The sequence below is a fragment of the Crocodylus siamensis genome, chromosome 8, assembly GCF_052110815.1.
Source record: "Crocodylus siamensis isolate JL-2025a chromosome 8, ASM5211081v1, whole genome shotgun sequence".
Taxonomy (NCBI): Eukaryota; Metazoa; Chordata; order Crocodylia; family Crocodylidae; genus Crocodylus; species Crocodylus siamensis.
The window spans coordinates 66,143,861-66,160,834 of record NC_143402.1 but is presented as its reverse complement, the minus strand read 5'-3'; the positions used below and the strand labels follow the sequence as shown (position 1 = coordinate 66,160,834).

General features: G+C 48.1%; 1 protein-coding gene across 1 annotated transcript in view; it reads right to left on the bottom strand.

Moving 5' to 3' along the window:
- UBE2O (ubiquitin conjugating enzyme E2 O) overlaps positions 1 to 16,974 on the bottom strand; it is a 91,372-nt gene that overhangs the window by 4,997 nt on the left and 69,401 nt on the right. Inside the window, 8 exon segments of the mRNA XM_090060192.1 lie at positions 928 to 985; positions 1,792 to 1,995; positions 2,915 to 3,051; positions 3,911 to 4,571; positions 7,131 to 7,220; positions 8,695 to 8,820; positions 11,160 to 11,272; positions 13,179 to 13,333. Coding sequence (XP_089916318.1) covers positions 928 to 985; positions 1,792 to 1,995; positions 2,915 to 3,051; positions 3,911 to 4,571; positions 7,131 to 7,220; positions 8,695 to 8,820; positions 11,160 to 11,272; positions 13,179 to 13,333 — 1,544 coding nt within the window.

The window sequence follows — 16,974 nt, the reverse complement described above, 5'->3', positions numbered from 1 at the left end:
ATTGCCATTTGAGGGCTTATTGTTTTGCTCGAGCATGGCGATGGCACCAATGTTTCCAGCCCGCTAGCGATGCCACTAACTGAGTGCTGCAGACTATGGGATCTCTCAAGGTAAGGCAGCAGGAGTGACAAGGGGAAAGATGCTCCCATTAACAAAATTCCTTCAACAAATTCAGAAGGGAGACAAGCAGCACCTGATATTTCTCCTCCTAAACCTGAAGAAACAACTTTGTAGATGAGCAAGGAAGAGAGACCCTGGTTCTCCCTGGTAAATGCCCTTAGGCCAAAGCCTGGTCCTGTCCCTGGACTTTGTAGATTGGAGCCCATTTGGATGAAAACTTCTGTGCAAGACCAAGCAGCTGCTCTGGGTCAGGCTGGAGGTGGCAGCAGTGGTAAAAAGAGCTGCAGGAAGCGAGAGCTGCAGGACTTAGTTAGGCACACCTCTGCTTGCTTCGTTTCAACTTAGGAACAAAGGTAAACATGACCGAAATAAGCAGCACGTAGGCTGGGCCGGTGACTCACTGGTTATAAACAGCTATGTGGAGAGGAGCCAGGATTAGCAGGTCTCTGTACTCTAAAAAGTGCTTTCAGACTTTAGCTGGCAGCTGGAGGTGGCTGTGGTTCACCTTCCCCGGCACAAGATAGCAAGGAAAATGCCAACCACCACTAATGCTGCCGTGAAAGGGAAAGGGATGGGGGGGGTGGGGGGCGCGGCAGAAGGCAGTCAAAAGTATAAGGGATGACATGGACACCAACTTGGATTGCTGGCTCAACGGCCTCCTCCACAGAGCCCAACAAGGGAAAGAAGGGTCTGACTGGACAAGAGAAGACCTGCTTTCTTTCCATGGGATAGTGACTTCCTATCATCCCTTCCTGAAGGTCACCTCCCTACTCCCTCCCCACAGTCAGCCTCTTCAGCTACATTTACCTTGAATGGAAATGAGCACCTGCAGAAGGCTGGATTTGCTGGTCCACCTCTCTGTTCCCTGGAAAACAACACACACACATGCATTATAATGAACCATGAGTAATAGAGCATGACTAGACCTTTTTTCTAAATCTTTCCAGCACTTTATACTGAAAGAGAGAGAGGTGCCAGGCTTTGGGCTGTGGCCAACAGTGATCAAGGTGCACTCAAGCATTTGCCGCCCCAAACCTCAGTCTCTGAAGGAGCCGTAGGTATAATTCAGACTTCAAGGAAGACAGCCTTCATCTGGCTTCTTCTACAGAGCTGCTCACACACCCGCAGTCTCATTTGTAGCACCGGCCCTTGGGCAGACTAATTATGTCCAAATGTGAAGACCATATCAAATGCCCACAAACCCACCCTAGAAGTCATCGCCACCCACACTCCCTTCAATCTCAGCTGTTCAAGAGTTAACTAGCATCACCCCCTAACTCACTGTGCCTCTGTGGTCCTAGCTAACCTACCTTCCAGTTAGACTGCAATGAACAGCCAAGCTAATGTTCCAATGCTGGAGGGACCTGAACAAAATGGCAGAGGTCCTCCCATGATGCTCCCCAGCTTCTCTCAGCCCTGAGCCAAGGGCCAAATGTAGGTTCTGCAGTAGCTTTTTTTCTCTTATATATACACTATGATTTGGCTTTGCCAAACCCTGTTTTCAGGCACAGTTCAAAGCTCAATGCACTTAAAGCTTGACCCTACATCAAGATTTGATCCTCATCCATCAGTTTGGCCCCAAGGACAAAAATGGAGATAGCTGCCTAGTCACCAAAGCCTGGATTAGCTGGACAGCCTGGTATCTCACAGAGAGACTGAGGACAGTATTACCTTGCCGATCCATGTCCCCAGAAGGCTGACGCACACCTTGCCGTTGTCATACAGGTTGGGGTTCAGTCTCCCACTGCACTGGGAGAGGTAGCGGAAGAGAGGAGGGACCGCAGGGTAGATGTTGGGAAGTTGGATATCAAAAAGGAAGAGGCCATCTTCATAGGGTGTGCGTGTGGGCCCCTTGATGAGTGCTGAGAAAAGATCCTGTGAAGAGAGAAAGCGTCAGCACATGGGACTGAGATACCTCAAGAGACTGAATGAACCATCCGCTTCCCAAACAAAGATTCTGAGCTCCATATGGAAATCTGAGTACTGTGTTTGTGAGGGAAAGGGAAGACTGAAGAGATTAAGGGGCTTTAACGAACTCAGCACTAACTAGGGGTCCTGGAAGAAGTAGCTCAAGTTGTTTAGACCTCCCCAGGCCTACAAGTAACTGGATTCATGCTGTGGACTTTACCCATCAGAAGGGCTGAGCATCAGTCCTCATCTTTCCACACCACGGGTCCAAGCACATACTTTGGAATAAAGTTTTCACAGGAGGAGCAGGGATTCATGAAAAATGCCACTTCATCTAGTCAGTAGTCACTACCTTGGTAGCGCTTTATCCACATTTCCATCTCAGCCTAATTACACTGCAGACCAAGGACTTTTGGGGGGATGATATCCTTTACTGGACCAACAGCATGGTTGGGATGACACCAGACTTGCTTTCAAATGCAACGTATTCTGCATTCAGGTCAGACCTGATAAAAAGCACTTTGAATTTGAAAGCTTGTCTAATGTCATCCCAAGCAAGCTGTTGGTCCAATAAAAGATGTCACCCCTTCCTCCCCCCAAATACCTTTGTTTCTCAATTCCTGGACCATCATAGTGGTGGGAGGGAGGGATCCAGTCAGAAGCAGCTGTAAACTGTTGGTCCCTAATACTATCTACCAACTGTAAAATGTTGGTCATTAGAAATGCCAAAGGAGCCAATGTACTGTAATTATAACCCTAATGAGTTGCAGATGCCTCTACAGGTCAGAAACTGGGGATTAATGTTTTGCATATCCTGCCCAGCCTTAGCTATCAGGTTGCATTAAACCGAGCAACAACACACTGAAACTGGAGCACATGGACTTGCCATTCTGTCTTCAAATGTCTTGACCATGATGCCATCGGGCAGCGAGGTTGCTAGCAGCGCCATTTCTTTCCTCACCGTGCTGAAGAACTTCTTGGCTTCTGGGGGCTGGAATTCCATTTTCTTAAAAGCATGAGTGTCTAAACGGTCAGAGAAATTGCAGCTGATTAAAGCAACTTTCCTCCAAACACAAGGTCATACACCCTCAAATAGAGGTCTCCCCCTCCAAAACCCAAGCGGCATCATGGCAAGAGGCTAAGCAGAGAAGCTGGGAAGGGGGTCACATGACTCTTGTTGTCTAAAGGTGTCAAGCCACTTTGTTTGCAGCAAGTGTCAACACACAACCCTACTGAGACATCTCACGTACAAAATCTCCCATCTCGACTGACGAGCTATGATAACAACCTCTCTTTATTCACATTCAAAACAAGGCTGAGCCAAGTTTTCCCATCTGTCCCGTCTAAGATGATCAATCCACCCAATGTCTTAAGCTACGCTGCCACCAATGCATCCCAGAACTGTACGTCTTTGCTTAAGCGAGCAAAGGCCACCAGTGCCGGGAGGTACATGTGACAATATCCATTCCGCCTCTCAGTCCCCATCCACCCCTACACTATACTAGTTTGAAGAAACTTCATGCTCGTGGATTGTTGACTGCAAAACTCTACTTCTCAGCTGAGCTCCTGGCTGAGACAAGGGGCAAAAGAAGGGAATCTACACCACAAAATGAAACAAAAACACAACACGAAACAAAACAAAACAAAGACAACTGGTGACAGTGCTCTGTGCTACTACACAGCAGAGCCAGATTTGATTCCCAGACCAGACTGTTCTAAAAAGAGCAGCCCTGTTTAATTACCCCTTCCCAATTAACTTGAGCATCCCAAGGGTGGAGCACCATACTCCCTCCTTAGAGGAGCAAGCAGTTTGAGCGGGGCAATGACAACCTGGCAAGGCAGTGGAGGGACAAGTCAGTCATCCTGACTGGGACTCACTCACCTGGGGCACACTCCAGCACAGAGAAGACCTCCCCTTTGGCACTGGTGAAGGTGACGCCGGGCTTGCCTCCACTCTGCTGGCACAACACTGGCGTCTCGCTGGGCCACTCAGACCTCACTGGTGCCTGCGCCTCCACTTTTTCTTCCTTCTTCTCCGTCTCCACCATGGCTTCCATCTTTTCCTCTTCCACAATGGCAACATTATCCAGGGTCTTCTTCAGATTTTCCTGAAGCTTTTTGATGTCGTCCAAGAACTTCTTCTCCCGTGTGGGTTTTTCCGGCTCCACAGTTGGGGAGGTGGGAGAGCCAGTCAGCAGCTGCTCTACGGTCATGTTCTTTAGGCTCTCCAAGATCTTGATGGCCTCTTTCAATTCCCGGAAGCTCTTTGGAGCTCCTTCTTTTCCAACCTTCTCTGCAGTTAGATCAGGCACTGCCATCGCCACAGCACCCTGCACTTGCTCCTCTATTTTTTTTACCTCTTCTGCTATTGGCTCTTCTGGCTCTACTTCCTCGATTTTTGGGTGGTCATCTTCCATGAGGCCATTGTCTGTCTCCCAACTATCGCTTTCATCCTCCCATTCATCTGACGATGCCCCGCTGGTGCTGCCATCCACAGAATCATAGTCCGATTCTTCAATCTCTGATTCTATGTTGTACAAGTGCTAAAGGAGACCAGAATCAAACCAGAAACCAAGAAGTGGGGGTGAGCCAGGCATGGTTACTGACATTTCACCTGGACACAGATCAGTCTCTACCATCATACAAAGAGTAGCCAGAAATGGGACACTGCAAATGAGTTCTTCCTATTGGGCCGTTCTCTTTTTACCTACACAAGGTGGCTTCAGTTTGCTCTACGTGCCAGGCTCACAAGGTTCCTATGCGCTAGGTTTTGAGTCAGTATTCTTCCCTTCAAAGCAGGGTATTCTGGGATAACAAGTGCAACTGGTCAAGGTCACAGCAGTGCCAGAAGCTGGGAATTCAGGAGCAGACTAGAGTGTGCATGCAGTGTGGAACTTCAAAGCAGACACTCGGGGGTTTCTGAAAACTGTATTAGCATTACATGCTCCATTTCTGCTTTTACTGCCCAAGAACAATACCCAACCTGGCTGGTTGCCTTCTAGGCCTCCACCAACACAAGGCTGAACCAGCCAGAACAGGCACATGTTATTACCTTCTCCTGTGGTACACAGCCTTTTTCAGAGCTTTGTTACAATTTACTCGTGATCATAGTGACCTGACTTTATGGCTTTTTAAGGTTCAACTGGGATAAGGAAGTCTCACTTCAGTTGCTCAACTGGCTCTCAGAGCTGTGTTCTTCCCACTGCTCTTTGCCATCCCTGTGCTAAACAACTGGTTTCCCCATCCTCCCAATCATACACTATTTCTTTCCCTTGGTGTATTGAGTCTGAGGCAGCCTTGCAAAGCCGCCCAGCTCAGGCATAAATTTGCCTTTATGTTGCAATGGCCAATAGCTCCGGGGTGAGAAGAATTTTGTACGGCTTCAATGCGATGGGCAGTTTTACCTGTGCCCTTCTGAAAGTTGGAAAGATAACTGCAAAATCTCTGTAGCACATGATCCAGAGAACCTGATAGCAGCAGCTAACCCTGGCTTGCAGACATACCATACAAGTCCTCTCCACACACAGTCCTACCCAGAAGCCTTAAAATCATGCACTGCACCAACACCGATCCACCCCAGTCCCAGGCCCCTCCTAAACAAGATTCCCATTGTGAGCTGCAGAGCAGAGGGTAAGTGACCTGGGGGAACTAGACCAAAGCCTGCCAAACTCACTGCCCAATGCGGCCTGCCCCAAATGTGAGCTGAGAGGCTAATTTATTAGCCAGTTATGCAATCTCTTGTCTGATCTAAAAATAAAGTGCCCAGACAGCTACTCTCTGTGCAAACTTATAGGGATCGAACACTGGCATTTTATCGAGAGATAAAACTGCCCCTTAATATCTCCCTGATTGCTGTAATTAAGAGTGCAGGCAGAATCCAGGGGAGCACTATGATGCAGTTGTAGCTGCTCCAGAAACACAGAGCTGCACCCCATGAGAAAGAGAGCACATCCCTTTGTGGAGCACGCACCAGGCTGTTGATTCTGATGCGAGTCGCAGCCATGTGACAATAGGGGGAAGGGAGACAGCAGCCTGCTTTGTAACATCCTATTCCATTTCCATAGTGTGGGCATTGACTATTCTACTGTAATTAATGCAGAGCTGCTTCATTTAAAAAAAAATCTTCTTCATCAACTGCTTCCACACACCAGCGAGCCTCTGTAGCGGAGGCAACGGCATTCTGTGCCAGTCTGACAGGGGTGGGACCCTACAGAGGCACTTTAGTTATGGCTGTGCTCATTAGACATGACAGGGGGAAGAGAGGCAGGCTGAAAACAGAGACAAAATAATGAAGCATTAGGCAGCGTGAAGGACCTGGAAACAGAGATGTGGAAGGTGACATATTGGGGTTAATTACGTGCGTGGATTAGCACACTGGTTCTACCTACATTTTATATCCTCTGCTCACCTTCAACACTTTGTTTTGGGAGAGATTTGAGTTCAAATCCAACAGCAGATCATTATTTAAGGGCTCTAATTGGGATCCCAGTGGATTTGATTTTTAAATGCAAAAACCTCATCTCATGTACTGTGAGAGCTTAGCAGTGGTTAGACAGTAAGCAGTGTTTGCAGGCTAGACTCATACTTAGCAAAACAGGGTAGGGACTCTGGCCTACAGCAGCAAGGGATGCTGCAGGTCAGGACTGAGGGCTGCTGGCACTGGTCTCCTAACAGAGTATTTCCTCAAGCACCAACTGCATAACAGCACCACAACCAGAATAGCAGGGGGTGCTACGGGCCAGGGACAAAACACACTGCCAGAGCTGCATGCATGTGTGTAGGTATGCAAGAGGGAGACTTGGCCTGTAGTGCAACAGTCCAGACAAAACTGTCGTCCCTACACAAAGGGGCAGCAAATGTGAACCTACCAAGCGAGTCAAAATTTGTTTTCAAAGGGAAGAGAGGCACCAAAGAACAAGACCAAGCACTGCAGGTCAAGCCTTCCAGAAGCTGGTAGTTATATCACCAGACAGAGGTGACGGTAAGCAGGGAGTACGACAAGATTCATTTTTATATAGAGTCCAGAATGGTTGTTGCGACAACAAACCAAAGACAGGGCATGTTATCCAACTTCAAGTTACAGTGACCACTGTGGACCTTACCTGAGGAAGAATGATGGTCTTGGAGTTATCAGCCCAGATTACTTCCACCTTACTGCTCACATCAACACGAGCCACCTGTCCCACGGATGGCTAAAGAAGTAAGGGTAAAGTGTCACAGTGTCTTGGACCATATGTATGTAGAATGAGGGATCTGAGGAATAAATTCTCCGCCTCACTGAGGCACATAACCTTAGACCCCACCCAAAGGCAAGTGTTATGTAGGGGAACAGTGAGAATACTGGCAGTCACAGGCATAGAAAGGCTGGAGGAGAACTTGCAAGCACCCAAGGTCTTTGTGGACTGCTGCCTTGCAGATTAGAATATCACCGCTTCAGGAGAACAGTGACCCATGCTACGACAGCTTCTGATCAATGTCAGCTCCCTTACGAAGCTCCAGCCTCTTAAAAAAAGGAAAGCGTTTTTGAAAGCTTAACCGGAATAAACAGAATCCTGCTAGTTTCTTTTTGAACCAGCGTGCCACCTCGTGGTCATTTTAGGTATTCTGATTTTAAAGTCTGTTCAGTTTGGGGAAAAGAAATACAAAAAGGACAGTGTTTCCGGAGCCCCACAATTCTGTGACATGAAAGAAAAAATAAGGAACAGACATGAGAAAACCTCATGCCACACAGCCTCCTGGGGCCCAAATAATAAGGATCTTCTTACTCTGGAACAAGCCTTATGCCGGCCAGGCAAGATGGATTTTCATGCTCAGACACGTCATAAATATACTGCCAGCGAGAAAGAACTTCCTTCAGTTTTCATACAAGATCTTAACACAGGAATTGCTTTTATGATTCTGTAAGACCATCAGCCTTCAGGAAAGGAAGTCCATTTCCAGCAAAGTCTCCCTTTGCCCCTCACACCCCCGAAGGAAAGCTTCGCTCTCCCTCACCCAGAAGAGACTGCTTCGCTCCTTAGAGGACAGAACAGGGGTGGGCCACATGTGGCCCGCCAGGCCATTCTATCCGGCCTGCAGGACCCCTAAAAAATTTAGAAAATTAATATTTATCTGCCCCTGGCTGCCTGTCATACAGCCCTCGACGGCTTGCTAAAACTCAGTAAGCGGCCCTCTGCCCGAAATAATTGCCTGTCCCGGGATAGAAACTAAATGTATAATAAGAATTTGAATTTCCTCATGGAAAACCACCATCGCTAGCTTGAGATGGAAGTTAACCGCCTCTCTCCCCATTTGGGAACCCACTGAGTTTCCCCACCTTGGAAGCCGCGTTGAGGCCTTAGTGGAGGCTTCTGAGCAAGTGCTCAACCGTTTTAAATTACAATGGGAAAACCCTCTAAGTCTTATCATGTCACCTCCCTTCCTTTTGCTGTTTTAACCAAGAACCTAGGACTCAAGGGTGGATGACTCTGAACAGGGGACTCCTCCCCCCACCCCAAGAGTAGGGAGAAAGACTGCACTGGTATCCAGGCTGAGTTGGTCAAAAGAGGCCACGAGACCTAAGTGACCAAACGGGGTTTGGAGTCCTACCGCTCCATGGGCCATTTCTGAAAACCCCAGTCGATGACTACCAGCTGAGCTAAGCCATAGAGTACACCCGAAACTCACTTCGTCATCCTTGGCCAAAGCGCCCTCTGAATTGCCAATGCGAATCACAGTGTCGGTGGTGCGGAAGCGGAAGTCAGGGTGGTCAGCAATGTCGTACACACTCACATCCTCCTCCTCGCCGATCAGCTGGTGGTAGAGAGAAAACGTGGCTCAGCAGCAAGGCAACTACCAGTGCTTGGGTTCGACTTCTGACATTTAAAGAGCATTTCCTGTGGGACTGGCCACAGATTCCCAACTCCTTGAGATACTCTGCCACCTTGTGACCAACCACTGCCAATATTTAGTTTCCTTGTTAGGGATGCACCAATAAATGATTTTTTGGGCCAATACCAATGGCTGATTAAATTTTATTAGATGTTTAGGATTGTGAATCCAAAAAGATGACAAAGCCAGTAGGGAAACACAAGTTGCCCGAGTGAGGGACTAGCAGTAAGGGGATGGGGGTGAGGAGGGGAATGCAACTAGGTTACAGAGAATACAATGCTATTAATGAGCCATATTAGCCAATACTGATAGGATTGCTGATATGCAGCCCAACAGCTGGGAGAGCAGCGTCCAGCTGGTAGGTCTGCTGGGGAAAGGGGGGAGGGGCATGGGAGGACAGATCGAGGCCCCCACAGAGAGGGAAGGAAGGGGGCAGATACTGCACAGCCAGGGCTGTGGCTTGTCTTGGCGGGGGGGGGTAGGCAGTTCTTGCTGCTGTGCACTCTCCTGGGGGACGTATGGGGGACACATGCCCCCCAGATGTGTGTGGGGTGAGTGGGCTGCCAGTGCATACTTGGGGCTCAAGGCTGTGCCACCCTCTTCCTGGTGGGGGCTGGGCCAGGGTTGGCAGGATGATGCTGAGCAGCCAATGGAGCTGGGAGGGAGGGACAGCGGGGGGGGGGGGAGGGGGAAGAAGGAAAGCCAAGGCAAATTTTGGGGTGGCTCCAGCCCCTCACAGCCCCCCCTCCCAGCACTGCCACCACTTCCCACCCAACCCAACCACAGCCCGGACCCAGCCCCCTGCCAGGAAGAGGCCAGTGCAGCCCCCAGCCCTAAATGCACAGTGGGAAGACCACTTTTGCCTTGCACACCGATGTGCCCTCCATGCCTCCCCTGGAGGTGTGTGCAGCGGAAGCTGCCCCCTCCCCCCCATTTAAACAAGCCATGGCTCCATCCCATGTCCCACCCTTGCTGGGCAGTGCCTGCCCCAGCTGCAGCCCCACTCTCTCCCTCACTGTGGGGTCCTCAATCTGCCCCCCACCCCTTCCCTCCACAACAGACTTACTGGCCAGATGCTGCTCTCCAAGCTAATAGGCTGCACTCCTGGCTGCATGCATGAATGCAGCATTTATCAGCAACATTAATTGGGCACAGCCAAAAAAATACTGATTGCCAATACTGTGGATTTTTCTTTTACTGGTGCCGATACAATATGGACTGATGTACTGGTACACTTCTATTCCTTGTTCGTTACTTCATGTGGCGCTAGATGTGTCAACTCAGCAATACTAAAAAGGTAAGGTGGAATCCTGCCTTGATTCAACCACTTCATCCCCACCTTTTATTGTTAGGTTTTATGGTGAACTGAACACAATACCTTGTACACCCATGGGTATATCCGACTCTCTCAGATGGAGCCAATGGCAGAGCTGAGCCAAAGAGTTTTAGTTAGGCTTTACCATTAAAGATTATGGGAAAGGCTGAATAAAGTGCTTGTCTCTGCTAACAGGAAAGACTTCCCTGACTGTAAAGGCAACTCACTTCCTTCTGAGGAAAAGCACTGGTAGCTCATGCGTGTGGGGAACGGACACAGCAATAATTCTGAGGCAATATAAGGTTTTGCTCAAAGTGTGAGTGGACGCTGATCAGTTGTGGAACAGTGACTTCCTACCATGAATGCAGGGATCATGGGAGGAACAGGCCAGCTAAGAGGGGCCTGAGTGGTGGCTCTTTAGCTAGGCCATGGCTCCCAGGAGATCGAGATAAAATCCTTCAAGGATCCTCACTATGGATGTTGGGGTGAATGAAAGCACAGGAGCAGTGCTTTCTTGTTGGTCAGGATAGATAAGTGGACAGCTGCAAGGTTGCTGCTCCACTAACCAGTGGGACACAGGCCGAGTCCTCAGGTTTTCAGAAATCAACTGTCACCATTTCCCACACAAGCCTTTTGTCTGGCTGCCGCCCACTGACAGCAAGATGTACCAGATGGACAGAAATTTGTGGGCAATTGAAGGGGTGGGGGGGAGGGGTGGAAATCTGAGGCCTGTCTGTGCTGGTCTTTGGCTTGGCTATCTTCCAAGACATCTCAAACAGTCTAGTAGCACCCAAGAAGATTAACATATCCTGTTCCCTCAGTCCCAAGGATGAATTTCACAGACAAAATAGGAAAAGCGATTTTTTTACATCAGAACAAAGCTTCTTTGTACTTCACATGTCTCAAGTTATTCCTCTACTCCCAGGGAGCAGGCCACTGCACTTACCTCTACATCATCTCCAGTGGGCTTCAGCTTGAACCACTTTACCATGCAGGTACGGCCAATGTGATCCCCAGACTGTACCACTCCATACACACCAGGGTCCTGGGAACTCTGAGCTTTGGGTCAGGGTGGAAAGAAGGAAAAAAAAATCCAAGTAAAAAGTGCTGGACCGGCAACCTCAGTTCTCACTTCCTTAATTCTGATCTACACACTGGATTCCATCTTTCAGACAGGAGCACCAAGGGAAGCCTTGCTAGGCTTCCCTACCTTCCCCAGAGGCCTTACAACCTGATGGCTCTGCTGTCTAAACCAGTTCCTTACTTAGACTCCAATTCACAGCTCATTACTGGCAGCCAGAAGGGCTCTCTGGGATTGGCTCTGGCTACCCAGATTGCTTCCCCTTCTGTAACTGTTCAACAGTCTCAATCCTTATCATCTGAGATGAGGAGGTTTGGGTATGGAGAACACAGCTACACAGATGCTGGACATGGGAGTAATTTCTCAAGGTCTTGTTCTGTCACCCAATATGACAGCATCTGAGCACCGCCCACAGCAGCCTGATCGGCAATAGCAATGCCCTGGGCAGACTTCAGGGAGTTTCTGGGTCATCTCTTTTTCTAGATTTTCAAAAGCTCTATTTGGAGTAGGTTGGATTGTCAGGTTTTTGTTGTTTTGTTTTGTTTTGTTAACAGAGAAAAATTTTGACAGAGCTTGAGAACAGAAGCTAGATATTCCCATTAAGTTTCAAAGTTTCTAGGGTCGGAAGGGACCTAAGCAGATCATTGAGTCTGACCCCCTGCCCTGGCAGGAGCCAGCACCACTTCTCCTGGAGGCTGGTTCCAGATCCTAGCTGCCCAGACCATGAAGTAGCGCTTCCTGATGTCTAGCCTGAATCTACCCTCTGCCAGCTTGTGACCGTTATTCCTGGTCATTCCTGGTAGTGCTCGGGGGAACAGGGACTCCCCCAGTGCCTGCTGGTTCCCCCTGACTAGTTTGTAACAGGCCACTAGATCCCCCCTCAGCCGTCTCTTGTGGAGGCTGAACAGGTTCAGGTCCCGTAGCCTCTCCTCATAGGGCCTGCCCTGCTGCCCCCTGATCATGCGAGAGGCCCTTCTCTGGACCCTCTCCATGCTGTCCACATCCCTCTTGAAGTGCGGCGCCCAGAGCTGGATGCAGTTCTCCAGCTGCGGCCTGATCAGTGCCGCATAGAGGGGGAGGATCACCTCCTTGGACCTGCTCGAGATGCATCTGTGGATGCATGCCAAGGTGTGGTTGGCCTTCCTGACTGCGTCCCCACACTGCCGGCCCATGTTCATCTTGGCATCAATGATGACTCCAAGATCCTTTTCTGCCTCTGTACTGATGAGAAGGGAGTTCCCCAGCCTGTAGGTATGGTGCTGGTTGTTCCTCCTCAGCTGCATCACTTTGCACTTGTCGGTGTCGAATCCCATCCTATTCTCATCTCTCCACCCCTGTAACCTGTCTAGGTCCGATTGCAGCCTATTCCTCCCTTCTAGCGTGCCCACATCCCCCCACATTTTAGTGTCAGCAGCAAATTTGAACAGGGTGCTATTTACCCCCTCGTCCAAGTCACTGATGATGATGTTGAACAGTGCGGGCCTGAGGACTGAGCCCTGCAGAACCACACTGCCCACGTCCCTCCAGGTCAAAAATGACCCGTCCACCACCACCCTCTGGGTGCGGCCCTCCAGCCAGTTGGCGACCCATTTGACTGTATGGGTGTCGACACCACAGCCCCCCGGTTTCTTAATGAGAATGGGGTGAGAGACAGTGTTGAAGGCCTTCCGAAAGTCCAGGAAGACGATGTCCACTGCTACCCCTGCAGCTAAGGATTTGGTGATCTGGTCATACAAGGCCACCAGGCTGGTTTGACAGGACCTGCCACTAATGAACCTGTGTTGATTGCCCCTAAGCATAATCTCCCCTGCTGGCCCTTCATGGTGTCAGACTCTACACTATAATTTGTGTCATCTTCCAGAGAGCACATCTTTCACCCAATACCTCTCTTATCCACCACGAAATCCCCAGGGCAAAACTCATTGTTGTCCAAATGATGGACGGGAATCAGCTCGTTGGAGCGGATGTTAGTCTCCACAGTGCCATCCTGCCACATCACGTCAGCTGATGTCATTGTCGTCACCACTTCTACAGCAACTCTATATGTTGAGAAAGAGAGAGAAAAGCAGTGATTTGAAAGAGAAGCTGCCCACTGTGCGTAGAATGGAATAAGAGTAGGTCCCTTGCTAATTCACTCTATTGTGTTCTAGGCCTTTCCTAGGACCAAAAACTAGAAGGTAAATGGCAAAGCATGTAGTAGGAACTCTGACTGCCACGCTGAAAAAGTTCAGGTGAGTACCCATGTTTCACACCTGGTACTAGGCACATTAGCTGAGGGGCTAAACACCAGTGCCTGGTCTGAAGGGATTCAGAGATGTACACAGGTCCATATATTTGACAGCTTTTCAGCTGTGACCAATCTGGAAAGTCTGTATCACAGAAATTTTGCATTCCAGGAAGGTGATTCCTTGTATATTTTATTCTTACAGGAGCAAATCTGAGTACGCAACAGCACAGTGACAGCATCTGGCTGAGAGCAAACAGGCACTTTAATCCTTCGGGACTTCAGATCCACCTCACTAGAATGCCTTCTGTCCTGAATGCTGCCGAGTTCTGAAGAACTTTTGAAGGTGGGATCATGGAGCAAGAAAGGAAGAATACGGCAGCATTTTATATATACCAGCTCTTTGAGATAAGCAGGGAAGAGGCAGTATCCAGTGCATGTAAAGCAGAAGAGCAGCCTGTTTAAGAATAAACAAGTTCTTGGCCGATGTCACACTCCACCAGCTCTGTGCTGCCTAAAGATAAATTGCAAGCACAGAATAATTATCTGACATAAGGGCCTCCTTTTCTCACATTTTTAATCCTTCTCCTCCCCTTCATGATGCATCATGCATGTCAATGCAGAAACACCTAGCTACAAGGCACACCTCGCCTCTACCCAGACTCACTGACAGGTGCTTACTGTCATACAGAGAACCACGCTGAGGAAGCCATAGGTGACCCCGATTTGGGTCAGTTTAGCAGAACCTCTAACAGGTTAACAAGACTCAGATAAGATGTCAAAATACCAGATAAGTAAGTTACTTTGGCAACAACACTGTTCAGACCTTTAACAAGGGACTGGCCGGGGCCAAGTTACTGGATGTACATGGTTAGCAATCCTAAGCCATGCCTGAACTACATTTAAAGTTTAATAATGAGAATGAGTTTCCATGGGATCCAGCGAGCAAATCCAAATGTTTATATAATATATGTGTGCATTTTTAAAAACCCTGACATTCTGTTACTAACCCACCAACATCAGAGACTAGGAAATGAATTAGAGAAATCCATGCAATTTCCTACTGCCACATAAGGATGCAGCAGCCAATCTTAATTCTGTCCTTTCTTTTTGATCAGCAAGAGCTGGCCACATGCTGATCAGAATATGCATCATTATCTCAGCTTACAAAGGATCTTGTAAAAAAGGCAAAACCAGGTGGTCTCTTTCCCAATTCCTCCTAGCATTTAAGACCTTGGGACTGGGTAAGCATTTCTTTTTGTCCTATTGGGAAGCTAGCTCCTCTTCATAGCTTTGTTCTAACAAATCTGTCGTTAAATGCTTCTGTCTCCCAGAGTTCACCCGTACAAATGGTGTTTTTCTGATCCATCTTTACCTCCTTGGCTTAAGCCTAACCAAACTAAAAGCCACCTCTCCTTATCAAAGGCAACAAAACATGGCTTTTGCAGGCCAAGTCATTTAAAGTCCAACGGACAAAGACACTAGTATTTTTTTTTTCCTTTTTAAGGGACTATATGTTAAGCTCCCTAACACAGACATTTCCCCTAACAATTCATGCTCTCCACCAAAAACTTTGAAAAAATCTTTACCAAGGGAAGAAATATGGCATGTGCCATATCCAATGAACTAATTTCCCGGGGGGGGGGAGGCAGAGAAGACTGTGGAGGCAAGGTGAGAAAAAGCAGATTTAAGAAGATATTTCACCAGGAGTTCCTGTTGCTCCATGGAACAAACTCAAGGTCTGGCATAAAAGATGGTAGGAGTGAAGTCACTAAGTGGCACCCTCAGTTAAAACCAGTAACCAAAAGTTTTTTTTTAGTGCTATCCTGTTAAAGTCATAACTGTGTAAATGCAACGAAGCTAAAGCAGCATGCTGAATGCATGCACGCTGAGAGAGGCAACAGCATCGCTGAAACAGCAGATCCAGCCCTTCTAGCTGCATCAAGCCAATTCAACAGGCAAGCCTCCTTCAGTCTGTACTTTCCAATGGCAATCCTGCTGCTGGGCATACCATGTCTCATCCATTTTCTGGCTGGCTCTTATAGCAATAGCAAGCAACCCAAGGTATTTCATGGAGATTAATGGCCAGCTGCCATAAAAGCCTTTTAAAGAGCCTTTTGGGGTTTCAGGTCCTATTAAAAAAAGTAACTTGTTACCCTTTGTTTGCATTGCCGTCATCTCCTCAAAGTGCCCCAGAGACCATGCTGTTTTCCTGGCAGCGATCTGCCTGTCCACAGCATAGGCAAAGAGGTCCCTGTGGTGATCTGTAGTCAGCTATGAAAACTACCTTGTGCAACCCTCTCCAAGAGTGCTAGAAGTTGTATGAGGGGAGGTAGGAAGAAGAGGGAAACATTTATTGAGGCTGTTTCCTAAAACACTCTTTTCTGGGGTCTCCACTGTCTGTTTCCATCTTTAATGCCAGTTCTCCGAGCTCTGATGCCATTGCTTTTGCAGCTCAGAAGCATTCCAGAGCAACTGTACTCCGAGCACAATGAAGCAAAACTGAAATAATGGAACAGAGACCAATGGCCACCCCATTCACATAATACTCATGATGCTGGATTTCCTGCATCCAAGAACCCATCTACTTCTGAAAAACTTCGCATCTTTACTCCTTGCCTTAAATAATGTTAAAAAGAAAAACCAAACCTGACCAGTGTCGACAGACCTGAGCTATGTTTTGTGCAATTTCTTTGTTGACTAAAATCATGGCCGTTACAAAAAGCCAAATGAAGCCTCTACTTCTACCTAAGCCATCTCATTGAACTGTGTCGTTTAATTTGCTCTTAACATTCTCCAAGGAAAGAGATACTTTACATAGCCTAGTCAGTGCTTAACCACTCTCACAGTCGGAAAGATTTTCCCCAATATCCAACCTAAACTTTCCCTTGTTGTAATTTAAGGTTTCTTGTCCTGTTCCCTAAAGCCACAGCAAATTAGCATATCACCCACCTCTTCATAACTACCCTTCCTGTATTTGAAGACTTATCAAATCCTCTCTTCAGCCGTGGTTTTCTCTAGACTAAATAAACCCAGTTCTTCTAACTTTTCCTCTTAAACGTCATGTTCCTGGACCTCTAATAATGTTCCTTCTCTCTTCTGGAGTTTCTCTGGACTCTTTCCAATTTGTCTACATCATTCTTGAAGTTTGGTATCCAAGACTGGACACTGTACTTCAGCTGAGGCTTCATCAAGGCTGAACAGAGAGGAAAAGTCTGGCAACACTCCTGCTAACATAACCCAGTGGATTACTGGCTTTTTGTGATAACAGCGTGCTGTTGACTCATACTGCACTTGCAGTCCCTAGAATTCCCATCTCTTCCGCTATGGATGTACCAACCCTGTTCAAGAGGGTGAAGTATGGCACTACAGCACTGACACTGGGTCATTTGGATACTTTTCCACTGGAAGCTGGACCAACGCCCAGCACTTCTCCCATAGGCTAGTGGACAGCTA